Below are 13,748 nucleotides of genomic sequence, written 5' to 3' on the forward strand. Positions count from 1 at the left end.
TCTGTTGAACTATATTATTAATAAAATACTAAGGAAAAACACCAACCCATATTTCTTAAAAGAGTAATATTGAAAGAATTGCAGATGGTGTCCTGATAACAGAACTAGTTCATCCTATTATGAATGGCCCCCAATTTCCCTTGATTATAGAATGAATGCTGCCCAACAGAAAATCTAACTTAAAATATGCAAAAAGACAAAGATTTTACTTCAAGGCCATGATACTGCAAGATCACAATAAAAACCACCAAGAACTAAGGATCTTTAATACATCCCAATAAATGTAATGTATACTCTTCATTCACACGAGAACCACAGAATTCTTACTTAAAGTAAATACCACCAAAAACTAAGGGCCTTTAATATATTCCAATAAATGTAATGTATGCTCTTCACTCACTGGAGAACCACAGAGTTCTTACTGAAAGCTCATTGTAAACAAAATTTTAACAGACCTGAATATTTGTTTTTGAACCCCAGTTTTATGATAGTCTGAAATCAAAATATCTTTCTATAAATGAAGAAACTGAGGTTCAGAAAGATGTTTGAGCCAGAAACAAAAATTTCTAACCTAAGGAATTTGCAAACTTGTACACTCCTGACAAGAGGTGACCCTGACAAGAGCCTGCAACGACAAAAACAAACAAAAAAAACCTAAAAAGCAAACACAACCCCCCCAAAAAGTACAGAATTCTGAAGACCCATTGAATGGGAAGACCCATTTCAATCCCAGGGCACCAATAATCCTGAATCATAAAGCAAACAATATAAAACGAACTCTGGTTAAAACAAGATGTAACTTGTTATATCTCAAATAGTTAAAATAAAAGGGGGAATGCTAAATCGGGTAAATTTTCTGATACATAACAAGTATCAGTAAAAGCGGCTATGTAGATATCTGTGCCTTTTCTGGATTTTATGGCACCGTTTCAAAAATGTTTACACATAGCCTCCCCATCATCATTCCGAACTGGTAAATTACGGGTCATTCTTTGCCAAATGGGAAGACATATTCCCAGACACACACATATTCCCCGTATGTGGTTTTAGCTACTGGAAGTTAACGTATCCCCAAATTTCCAAAATACTTAATTGTTCCTTGGAAGTACTTGTGACCATTATCGCAAAAACTGGGTCCTGGACATAAAGTACGGTTGGGAAGAGAAATTATAATCAATGCACAAAATGGTGCTTTTATAACATCTCTAAAACGACTGGCATTTCTTCGTGCCCGCAGACCTCGATTTAGCACTTGAAAATACTACAGATAAGCCAAATTCGCACACTTCCCGCAAGGCATATGGAGCTCAGAAGCCATCACTCGCTTCTTAAAGTAGTAATCTCCTCCTAAAAGGCCTGCGCTGCTCACAGATCCTCGGAAACGTGGGAGAACTTCGAGACAGCTCTGGGACGAGAGGAGAAGAGCCCTGACTTGAGTTTTAGAAGAATGCTTAACTAGGGGACCGGGGCCACTTAACTATTCACGACAGACGCTGTCTCTATGAAGAAATAAAAGGTCGCAATACGAGTAAAGCCTTTCTTCCATCTAATCTTAACTCCTGTGATCCAGGCTCCTCGCCCGCGACTCTCCAACCCTGACAGGATGTCAAGTTACGCCTTCCCCTTCCCCACCAATCCTCCTACCTACCCCACGTTAGTGTTTGGTCTTACAATTTTGAAGCATCAAAAATCACCCCGGCTCCCTAGAGTTCAGGCCGCCGTCGCTGCCGCCATATTACAGCTTGTGCGGCAAAATGCGTCAGGGAGGGAGGCGTGCGCTCGAGAGGAGAGGGCGGGGGCTGGCAGGGGGAGGGCCGTTTCCCTGGCCCGGGTGACAGGGCTGGAAGCCTTCTCCAAGTGTAACAGGGGCAAAGCCGGCGCCAGGGTCCTCGACGGTCCCCTCTGGAACCAGGCAGCCCCGTTACCTCGAGAGGTAGACGGTTAACTTGGCAGGGCCTATCGCGCCGGCTCCGCCCCTCTTCTCCGGGCCTTCCCGCTCTCGCACAGGCGACTGTAGCGAAGGACACCATTGAAACAACACGGGCTTCCCGCCATTTACCTGCACCAGCACAGTCTCCTCTTCTCCCGGTCCTTTAAAGCGCTTCAAATCTACCGCCGCCAGAAAAGGCGCTAAAGCCCACTACCCGCCTCCCTCCCCCACAACCTAGTCTTGGCGTGGAGGAAAATCGTCGCGCCGGAAGTACGTCACCGGTGGGTGACCTTATCCCCTGATGTCCCCGTGATTGCGTCACCTAGTTTGTAGGTAAGTTTAGCACTTTATGTGTGAGTTGACTGGGAACGTTTGTAAACGTCAGGATGTCATATTGTTGGTGAGATGGAGTTTCATTTAGTAAACGTTTATTGTCCGCCTGCCACAACAGTAAGAAGAAAGCCCTACCTTCAAGAAGCGCCCAGCTCCAGCCCTAGCTGGTGTGGCTCAGTTGGGCGTTTTCCTGCAAAGGTCGCTGGTTAGATTCCTGGTCAGGGCATTTATCTGGGGAGTGTAGGAGAGGCAACCAGTTGATGGTTCTCTCGCACAAATAAGTAGTATGTTTCTTTCACTCTCATTCTTCTTACGCCTCTCTAAAAATAAATAAAGTGTTTTAAAAAATCTTCCAGTTAACACCATGAAAAAAGTGCAATTTGAGGAAAAAAGAAAAAAGGCATTGATGTTCCTTGTGGTTTTCTTTTTTTAAAGATTTTATTTATTTTCAGAGAGAGGAGCAGGGAGGGAGAAAGATGTTGCAGGTGGCCACAGGTGACCCGGTTCTTGGTGATCGTGGACAAAGAATTGAACTGAACACACAGAGTTTATAGCAGAAAGAGGGAGCAGATGTATTAAGCGATGGTACACTCCACAGAACATGGGAGCGGGCCAACTCTGAGCAGAGATTGATCAGAGTTTGGTCTCAGGGGCTAGAGGGATTCTATTCTTATAGGGCAAATATTTCCTGACTAGTTTTGTCAGGTTTTTATTGTGCATGTACAAGTAGTTATGATACTTTAAAGCTATTATGCATGTGGTATCCTATGATTTTTCTGGATTGGCCACTGGGGAATGGGGTCCCACAGTATTAATTTATTATAATGAAGCAGGGGTCATGAAGCATCTTCTGTGAAGGTGCATTCATGATTCACCATGATTCAGTGCTTTTCCAGAAGTCAAGAACAACCTGCCTTACAACAGGGTCTCTGTCCTGTACAGATGTCCTTTATCTTAGCCTTGGGGCATGCCTTCATTTCCTCCCTCCTGACTATCTCCTGCCTCAAAGAGAGGGAGAGATAATAAATATGTGTTGCATATGCCCCCCAAATGAGTACCTGACCTAAAATCCAGGCATGTGCCCTGACTAGGAATCAAACCAGAGACATTCAGCTTTGCTGGATCATGCCCAACCAACTGAGCCACACCAGTCAGGCCTGTTGTTTTTTATATTCTCACAACAACCCATGATATCATTATTGTTGTTGTTTTGCAGATAAAGAAATTGAGGCTCGGAGGATGAGTGGCTCCCTCCCAAACACAGTTTGTAAATATCAAAGCAGGTCTTTGACTCCAGATTCAGTATTCTCTAGGGCAGGGGTGTCCAACCTGCAGCATGTGGGCTGCATGCAACCAGGGATGGCTGTGAATGAGGCCCAATGCAAAATCATGAATTTACTTAAAACATTACGAGACTTTATTACATGTCGCCATGTATTTGATGTATGGCCCAAGACAACTTTTCTTCCAGTGTGGTGCAGAGACGCCAAAAAATTGGACACCCCTGCTCTAAGGAAAAAGAAACACATATTATTTTTTTTAAACATTATTTATTTATTTCTTAGGCAGAGGGGAAGGGAGAGAGAAAGAGAAGGAGAGAAACATCAATGTATGGTTCACTCTCATGTGCCCCCTACTGGGGACCTGGCTTGCAACCCAGGATTGTGCCCTGATTGGCAATCGAATGGGTGCCCCTTTGATTCCCAGGCTGGTGCTCAGTCTATTGAGCCACACCAGCCAGGGCAAGGACACATATTATTATTTTAAGAAGTAAGAGTTGGGGGGTGGGATGGGATGGGAGTAATAGACAGAAAACTGTACTTGAAAAATAATTGAATAAAAAAATAAAAATAAATAAAAAATAAAAATAAAGAAGTAAGAGTTACTCCTGTCCTTCACCAGGCCAGGTAGCTCAGTTGGTTAGAGCATCCTCTGGATACACCAGGGTTGTGGGTTCCATCCCTGGTCAGGGTACATACAAGGAGCAACCGGTGAATGTATAAATAAGTGGAACAACAAAATCGATGTTTCTGCCCTGGCTGGTGCAGCTCAGTGGATTGAGCACGGGCCTGGGAACCACACGATCGCTGTTCGATTCCCAGTCAGGGCACATGCCTGGGTTGCAGGCCAGTTCCCAGCAGGGGGGAGTTACCAGCAGGGGATGCATGAGAAGCAACCATACATTGATGTTTCTCTTCCTCTCCTTCCCTTCCCCTCTAAAGATAAATAAATAAAACATTTTTAAAAATCGATGTTTCTCTTGCTATCTCTGTCCAAAAATCAGTAAATTAAAAAAAAAGAGTCCCTAGATTATATTAGAAATTACTTCCCACTGCTATTTGAGGGGCGAGGTGCTGGGGTAATTGTTGTGGGTATGTGAGGCAAGTTTTAAAGAAATTGGCTAAGGGAATTTAGATTTTATTACTGTGGAAAAAGCATACATTATGATTTAAATTTTTCACTCATTTACATTCTTTGAATTATCAACAATTAGGCATGTAGTACATATTAGGGTCTTGACCAATTTCACATAGCTGTAAAACTGAGAGGAGAATTCCTTAAGCCACGGATTGCCTGCATTGCAGGGGAGCAACAGAAGACTCATCTTTGAGCCCTGGCTGGTGTAGCTCAGTGGATTGAGTGCAGGCCTTCAAACCAGAGGATTGCAGTTTGATTCCCAGTCAGGGCACATGCTTGGGTTGCAGGCCAGTTCCTGGCAGGGGACACACAATACATTGCGTGTCCCCAGCAGAGGCAACCATACATTGATATTTCTCTCCCTCTCTCCTTCCCTTCCCCCTACAGATAAATAAATAAAATCTTAAAAAAAAAGAAGGCTCATTTTTGGACAGTTCAGTGGTTGTATAACTTACACTCTTCTTCAGTGAGGAGGGCAATTCTACAAGACCTTAAAAAATCTGATTTATATTAAGCACTATGTTAAGATAGATTTGCTTTTAGTATTGGTTTGTTTGATTTTTGTTTATTCAGCTTTCATCAGAATATATTTTTATATAGCTTAGGTTAGTTTCCCAGACTTCTACTTACTGATAAAAGTAATGTGTAAGTGATACGCTCTTACATTGGTGTATTCTTCCTCTTTCTCACCTACTCAGTCAGGGACATTTTTGAGGGTATGTTACAGATCATCATGAGACAGGATAGTAAGAAGCTAGGAAAATTTCTTGGCAAGTGGAATAGGGAAGCTGAGACAGATAGCTGAACACAATGGCCGAGCAGTTTATAGCCAGGTGCAGATTGTCACCAGGGCTGAAGGCCTCCAGTGCCTGGCAGGGGTCAAAGTGGGAAAACAAGGACCTCACCTCCAGGGGAACCTTTCCTCCCTGGAGATAGCATTTAGACCTCACTCGTATTTCACCTCCAGGACCCGAAAAGTAGTAAAACCAGGTGGGTAACTCCAGGACCAACTACAACGACTAAAAGACCGCTTGCCCTGTCACTGACCGCTCAGGGGAGACCATGACCCTAAAATGGCACACCTGGAGAGCTGATAAATATTCTGCTGAAACCCTCCCCTAAAACTCCCAGCTTGTAAGAGAGAGATAAAAGCTTCAAGACAAAGGACCAAGTGTGCTTGCACTTTCTCCCACAGGGGAGCAGCCAGTGCCATACCCTTTCTCCTTCCCCGCCCCCCCCCCCCACCAGTTCTTTCCTCAGAGGTAGGCATCTCCTAAGCTCTAAGGCAGTGGGGCAGCAGCAGCTTGTCCCCCAACCTAATCCCCAAAGCCCCCTTTTCTCTGACTTCCTAGTGAGGCTCTCCTGTTGCTGCTTCTGTGCTAACCCTTCCTTGTTTTGCTCTTTCCAGCTCTCCCCTGCAATAAATGGATCCTCATAGTCAACAGGACTCCTTATAGTGAACAAGATTTCACAACAGGACTGTTGTGAAATCTTTCATACACAAAGTCAAGAATCCACACACTACCATCTGGCTGTAGGCAAACCCACTTAAAGCCAGGTCCTCGGTCCAGTAACAATCATACCATAATTAACATGTTGAAGTGTACAAAGGTAATGCACTAATTTTTTTCTGTGGTGTACCATCTTCCAAGATGAAATGGATGTATCAATGTAAGAAGCATCTAAACCTGTAGAGAATTTTTATGAGTTTAGTTGAGCCAAACTGACAACAATGGCTGGGAGCAAAATCTCAATGAATTGAAAAATGCTCCAGGGAATGGCAGTTTTGAACCTTATTTTATACATTAAAATCAAAGGAGGAGAGGTTAAAAAAGGCTACATGAAATCCATTGGTAGTAGGTTAAGAGGATGGAAGAAAGCAAAGTGGGAACATCTCTGTGATTGGATAAAAAAAGAAAATTACCTTGGTGGGTACAGGTAGAGGATAGTTAATCATTAATATTTGTAGCACATAGATACGGTATTTGGGCAATAAAATTACAATAAGGGGTTCTGTGGTCTGAGTTTCTAGAGGTGAGTTTTCCCTGAGGAGTGTAGAAAAGGAGATCATGCTGACATTTCAAAGTAATGGTGTCTTAGATGGAAAAAGACAATAGACAGGCTCACTTAAGGTAAAGATAGACCTTTGTTCAGGGAGCTACAGGCCTAGGATGTAACTACCTGGCATAACCTCTTTTAGTTAGAAATTTTTATGTTCAGATCACCCTATGTGGTTACTTTCAGTCTCTGGGTTTTTAAGGCCCATCAGACATGCCTCTCCTCAGCTTGTCAGGCTTAGTATGTGACCCCTTTTTAATCCACAATATGAAGTGACTGAGAATTATTTAATAGTAAAATATTAAAAATGAACACCTTCCATCCCACCTTCTAAGTTCCTCTAGCTGGGCTAAATAATCAAATTAACAAAGACAGATTAATAGGAGAAAACCAAAATGTTAATACCTGTGCATGGGGACTTCACACAGGGTTGAAAATTCCAGCAAAGCAGATTTAAGAGAGCCTATATGATTAGTTGCTATTCTTGTTGAAGTTACACAAATAATCAGGCCAAGAGCTTGCTGAGTAGCTCAGTTGGTTAGTGCATCGTTCCCCTACATTAAGGTTGCAGGTTTGATCCCTGGTCAGGGCACATGTAAGAATCAACCAGTGAATGCATAAATAAGTAGAACAAGAAATCAATGTTTCTCTCTCTCCCTTCCTCTCTCTTCAATCAATAAATAAAAATATTTTTAAAAAGACAAATAATCAGGCCAAATTCATTGAAACTAGACTTATGCATTAAAAAATTAGTCTTGCCCTGACTGGTGTAGATTTATTGAGTGCCGGCCTTCAAACCAAAGGGTCACTGGTTCAATTCCCAATCACGACATGTTTCATTTTTCTCCCATCCTTTGACTTGGAATTATTGAACTGTAACTTTTTTCCTGAGCCTTGCAATTACAAACTACAGCTGGAAGATATGATACAGACTTCAGAGACATCACAACAGCTCATGCTTAATCTTAGTGACTGACGCTGTGTAAGCGAAACAGGAGAGTTACCTGAGTACCTGATGACGTCATCGAAGACTTTCGAACTGCAAACCCGCAGAACCTATCAGATTGTCACTGCCTGCCCACATTGCCTACCAGCTGAAGGAAAGCAAAGTTTTACCACCCTGAAGCCATTTTTTTAGCATATTGATTTTAGCAGGTTATTAAGAAACAAAAGACTCAGAACTCTTGACCTTCCCCACTTTCCTGCCCAAGAGATTCTGGCAGAAAAATCTTCAGGAAGGGAATTTTAGGAAGGAAGGGCCTTTTAACTAGACACCCACTGTGTTTCATTGTTTCCAAGCTGCGAAGTAAGAATTTGCCTGCCTCTTTCACATCCACCAGTTCTCACTTCTGAAATCTAAGACCACGTTTCCCTCCTTTAATCCTTTGCTCAAAAGGTCATCTACACCCAATGCTGACTCACCGTCCTTGGAATTTTCATGCTTACGTGAATTTCTCCCGTGCATGTATTATTAAAACTTAATTTTCTCCTGTTAATCTGTCTCTGTTAATTTGATTATTAACCCAGCTAGAAGAACTTAGAAGATGGGAGGAAAAATTAATTGTTTTTAGCTCCCACAGTACTTATTAGATATAGTGTATGTTACAAGAGGTAAAGTTTTAGAAGATTCTTGAAAGAAGTTTTGCAGCAGAGTTACAAATGTAATTCAAGGACTGGTGGCTGATGCTAAGCCATGGCAAAGTTTTCACTGCTCTTTTCTTAGGAGATACTATTTGTATTTTTAAATTGTCATAATTTCTTAGTGTTAAAATATCCTTTTGTGAAACAATGGTTATAGAATGTGGTCTTTTCTTTTTCTAGATGTCCTTACTTGGAAATGAAAAATTAAGAGGTTGCTTTGTTTGGTACCAAATATGTAGAAATTTCACTGGTCTGTGAAATCCCAAACTTTCATGAATGTATTTGACATGGATTTGCTGTTGTAAGAAGGAAACTGTTGCTAGTAAAAACAAGTGTTATCTCCAACAATACGGTGGCTTCAAGAAAAAAGGATTTATTTATTTTTTAGATAATTGATCATAGGCATATGAACCAAGTCAGAGCACAGCTCTGCTCTATACAGTCATTCAGAAACTTGAGCTCCTTTCATCATGTTATTTCAACATACTCCAGAGCGTTGGCATTGCACAGTTAGGATGTGTTCAGCTGATAGGAAACAGAAAGACGTAGTAATATCTTTTCAATTTTTGTTGTTGTTGTTCAAGTACAGTTGCCTCCATTTTCCCACCACCACTTTCCCTCACCCCACCTTTAATACCTCCCGCTTTGGCTTTGTCCCTGGATTATTTAAACGTGTTCCTTGCCAACCCTTTCCATTTCTTCCTGTTATGCCGCTCCCCACTCCCTTCTGGTTACTGTCAGTTTGTTCTTTATTTCAATGTCTCTGGTTATATTTTGCTTGCTTTTTTGTTTTGTTGATTAGATTCCACTTATAGATGAGATCATATGGTATTTGTCTTTCACTGCCTGGCTTGTTTCACTTAGCATAATGCTCTCGAGGTCCTTCCATGCTGTTGCAAAGAGTAGAAGTTCCTTCTCTCTGCTGTGTAGTATTCCATTGTGTAAATGTACCATAGTTTTTTGATGCACTCATTTACTGATGGGCACTTAGGTTGCTTCTGGCACTTGGCTATTGTAAATTGTGCTGCTATGAACATTGGGGCGCATAGGATCTTTTGAATTGGCATTTAAGGGCTCTTAGGGTATAGTTCCAGGAGTGGAATTGCTGGGTCAATAGGCAGTTGCATTTTTAGTTTTCTGAGGAAATTCCATACTGTTTTCCACAGTGGCTGCACCATTCTGCATTCCCACCAGCAGTATACTGGGGTTCCCTTTTCTCCACAATCTTACCAGCACTTACTTAGTGTTTGTTGATTTGTTTGTGATGGCCATGCTGACCAATGTGAAGTGATATCTCACTGTGTTTTCAATTTGCGTCTCTCTGATGGCTACTAATGCTGAACATCTGTTCATATGTCTCTGGACCCTCCGTGTGTCCTCCTTGGACACATGTCAGTTCAGGTCCTTTGCCCATTTTTTAATTGGATTATTTGTCTTCCTGGAGTGGAGTTATGTGAATTCTTTATATATTTTGGGGATCAAACTCTTGTCTGAGATATCATTGGCAAATATATTTTCACATACAGTTGGTTCCCTTTTCATTTTGCTGATGTTTTCTTTAGCCACGCAGAAGCTTTTTATTTTGATGAAATCCTATTTGTTTATACTTTCCTTTATGTCCCTTGCTCTAGGAGACATATCAATGAAAATATTGCTGCATGGAATATCTGAGACTTTCCTACCTATGTTCTCCTTTAGGACTTTATATTGCCATGACTTATATTTAAGTCTTTTATCCATCGTGAGTTTACTTTTGTGCATGGTATGAGTTGGTAGTCAAGTTTCATTTTTTTGCATGTAGCTATCCACATCTCTCAACACAATTTGTTGAAGAGTCTGTTTTTACTCCATTTTATGCTTCTGCCCCCTTTTTTGAATCTTAATTGACCATAGAGACTTGGGTTTATTTCTGGGCTGTCTGTTCTGTTCCATTGATCAATGTGTCTGTTCTTATGCCAGTACCAGACTGTTTTGATTACAATGCCCTTGTAGTATAGTTTGATATCAGGTATTGTGATTCCTTTCTATTTTGTTATTTCACGAAATTGCTGCAGCCATTCAGGGTCAGTTATGGTTCCGTATACATTTTTGAAATGTTCTTTATGTGTGAAATATGCCATTAGTATTTTAAGAGGGATTTAATTGAATCTATAAATTGCTTTGGGTAGTGTGGACATTTTGATGATAATTCTTCTAATCCAAAGTATGTGCTTCCATTTATTTATATCTTCCTTAATTTCTTTCTTCAGTGTTGTGTAGTTTTCTAAGTACAGGTCTTTTACCTCCTTGATTAGGTTTATTCAAAGGTACTTTAGTTTTCTTGTTGCTATGGAAAATGGAATTTTTCCTCTGATTTCTGTTTCTGATATTCTGTTGTTGTTGTACAAAAAGGCCTTTGATTTCTGAATATTGACTTTGTATCCTGCTGCTTTGCCAAATTTACTTATTAGGTCAAGTAGTTTTTTGGTGGAGTCTATAGGGTTTTCTATGTACACTATCATGTCATCTGCAAACAATGACAGTTTTACTTCTACCCTTTCAATTTGGATGCCTTTTATTTCTAGAAGACGTAATCTTAAGACCTAAACCAGGAAGTAGTACATGCCACTTTGGCTAATGCCATCAATGAGAACACAGCAAAGTCAGTTACAGAGTGCTGGGAAATGTAATATTGGCGTGTCTCCAGAAAGAAGAGGAAAAGGTGTTTCAGTTAAAAATTAACAATTTGGGCCATATATCCCATTAAAAGGTAGTTGTTGCATAATTAGTTTGCATGACCATTCTACACTGTGGGCAGACACACAGTTTGCTCTCATGTCTCTAGTATTTTGAAATATGCTTAGCCTCCAGCATCCTTAGAAGAACTATTACTTAAGGTCACCTGGTATCAGTTTTAAAGACAAAAATTAGTTTTATAATCATCAAAATAGAGGTTTTCAACAGACTTCAGTTAGTTCCTTGACTAATTTTACATATCTTTTTTAAAGGTAGGATAAATTAAAGTTTAATGTATATTCACAAACCATAAGTTTAGCTCAGTACAGTTTACAAAGTGAGCATACAGATGTAACCTCTACTGAATTAAGATGTGGAGCAATATCGGTATGCCAGAGCCGACCTCATGCCTCTCCTCAGGAATTCTGTCACCTCACTATGCCCCAAAGATAACCTGTATTTAGAGCCCTGTCAGCAGATAGTAATCTTGTCTGTTTTTTAACATTGTATAAGTGGACTTATGCATTGTATAAGTGGGATCATTTGTGGCTGGCTTTTTGCTCAGTCTTGTGTTTGTAAGATTATCGATATTGCTGCAGACAATAATAGTTTGCTCTAAGTTCTGACTAGTACTTCATTACATGGGTATATTAGGTTTCTCTAGAGAAACAGAACCAATAGGATATGTATAGGAAGCTATTTATTAGAAGGAATTGGTTCATGTGATTGTAAAGGCTGAGAAGACTCACAATCTGCTATCTGCAATCTGGAGACCCTGGAAATCTGTTGGTGTAATTACAGTTCAAATTCGAGATCCAGGGGGAGCTGATAGTGAAAATCCCAGTTCTAAAGGAGAGGACCAATATCCCCACTCAGTCAGGCAGGTGGAAAGCAGAAGGGGTGAATTCCTCCTTCATGTGAATTTTCGTTCTATTTCTGTGCTCTGTGGATTGGATGATGCCCACCCACGTTAGGAGGGCAATCTACTTTTACTGAATCCTGCAATTCAAATGCTAATCTCATTCAAAGACACCCTGACAGAAACACCTAAAAATAATGTTTAATCTGGGTAGCCCTTGACCCAGTCAAGTTGACGTATAAAATAAACCATAACGCCCTGTCCAGTGTGGCTCCGTTGGTTGGAGCATTGTCCAGTAAACTGAGGGGTCACCAATTTGATTACCAGTCAGGGCACATGCCTGGGTGGTGGGCACACATGTGAGAGGCAGCTGGTCAATGTTTCTCTTTCCCTTTCTCAACAAACATATCTAGGGTTGGTGGTCATGTCCTTGGGTGAGGAATAAAAAAAAGAAATTAACCATTGCAACGGGTATTACACAGTGTATTCTATTTTAGTTTGTTTTTAGTTGGATATATTTGTTTTTAACTTTAGCTATTACAAAAAAGCTGCTAGGACTGTTCTTTTATCTACTATATTGGAGCACATATATTTTGCTTATGTATTGGAAATATACCTAGGAATGGAACTGCTAGATCTTAGTGTATGGAGAGGATCAGCTTTGGTAGATACTGGCAAAGTGTTTTATGAAATAATATGCACAATACTATTATTACATATACCTTTTGATTCCAGCATTAGTAAGACCTCATTTGCAAATAAGAGAAAGCAAGTTTAAACTAGCTTGGGTAAAATTGGGAATGTCTGTTTCATGAAACAAAACTGTTAAGACAGGTGATTGCTTTAAAATATGTCCATTATTTAGGGTGTGCAGGGACCTGGTGCAGTGGCTGCAGTGCTAACCAGAAACTGCTAAACTTCCTGTGGAAGCGAAGTAGAATTTCATAAGAGCATAATGGTTGGAGAAGAGAAAACCTATGGTGGCTGTGAAGGCCCTGATGCCATGTATGTCAAATTGATATCTTCAGATGGTCATGAATTTATTGTAAAGAGGGAACATGCACTAACATCAGGAACAATAAAAGCCATGTTGAGTGGCCCAGGTCAGTTTGCTGAGAATGAAACTAATGAAGTCAATTTTAGAGAGATTCCCTCACATGTGCTACCAAAAGTATGCATGTATTTTACTTACAAGGTTCGCTACACTAACAGCTCCACGGAGATTCCTGAATTCCCAATTGCACCTGAAATTGCACTGGAACTGCTGATGGCTGCGAACTTCCTAGATTGTTAAATAAAATAAGTTATAATAAACTGTTAACTTTTTTCAGTATTTAATACCTGTAGTTCAGTTAGAATTTTTTTCATATATAGCATGTTGCCTGTGCGCAATTGAACTTTAAAGTTCATTGCAAAGCAGATTATCATCTCTTCTTTTGCATAGCAGAGTTGAAATTTGTTTGCTACATCAACAAGTTAAGGACATTTTCACAAATTGAGAAATAAACAAATATGCCACTTTGTAGGTAGTTTTGCCTTATTCTTTGGATGTGATTTTTAAATTAGAGCAATGATGATATAATAAATGCTGAAATTTAGTCATAAATGGACAATATTCTACAGGTAAATATTGGGGCTTTGTATTTTTATGTTTTTAGTGTTTTTTTAAAACCTATTCTGACCTTATAGCTGTCATTAGCATTACTAGAATTATGCAAATAATTACATTATAAACAAGTTTATAACTTAGCCAAATATTGATTTTTATAACTGTCAAAGACATAAGAGTTGACA

At 40.2% G+C, this 13,748-nt stretch overlaps 3 protein-coding genes across 9 annotated transcripts in view; 2 read left to right on the forward strand and 1 right to left on the reverse strand.

Annotated features, from left to right (window-relative positions):
* PPIG (peptidylprolyl isomerase G) overlaps positions 1 to 2,147 on the reverse strand; it is a 52,381-nt gene extending 50,234 nt beyond the window's left edge. For 3 of the 7 annotated variants that reach the window (XM_037044520.1, XM_037044516.1, XM_037044517.1), the window contains exon 1: positions 2,060 to 2,147. The gene's annotated coding sequence lies outside the window, so the exon portion shown is untranslated. Of the gene's footprint in view, positions 1 to 1,648; positions 1,821 to 2,059 lie in introns of those variants that run through there. The other 4 variants (XM_037044521.1, XM_037044515.1, XM_037044518.1 and 1 more) reach the window with 2 other exon arrangements.
* A 47-nt stretch (positions 2,148 to 2,194) lies between these two features.
* Positions 2,195 to 13,748, forward strand: part of FASTKD1 (FAST kinase domains 1) — a 60,435-nt gene continuing 48,881 nt past the window's right edge. Inside the window, exon 1 of the mRNA XM_037044513.1 lies at positions 2,195 to 2,263. The gene's annotated coding sequence lies outside the window, so the exon portion shown is untranslated. The remainder of the gene's footprint in view (positions 2,264 to 13,748) is intronic.
* LOC118985734 (elongin-C-like) lies at positions 12,826 to 13,483 on the forward strand. The gene has a single exon (XM_037044523.1). The coding sequence runs from the start codon at positions 12,910 to 12,912 to the stop codon at positions 13,246 to 13,248; it is 339 nt and encodes a 112-aa protein (XP_036900418.1). The 5' UTR covers positions 12,826 to 12,909; the 3' UTR covers positions 13,249 to 13,483.

The sequence above is a fragment of the Sturnira hondurensis genome, unplaced genomic scaffold, assembly GCF_014824575.4.
Source record: "Sturnira hondurensis isolate 20B ecotype Veracruz unplaced genomic scaffold, ASM1482457v3 Scaffold0004136, whole genome shotgun sequence".
NCBI lineage: Eukaryota > Metazoa > Chordata > Mammalia > Chiroptera > Phyllostomidae > Sturnira > Sturnira hondurensis.

Excerpts from the sequence above, each read along its gene's own strand:
- LOC118985734 (XM_037044523.1), top strand. The coding sequence starts at position 12,910 with ATGGTTGGAGAAGAGAAAACCTATGGTGGCTGTGAAGGCCCTGATGCC.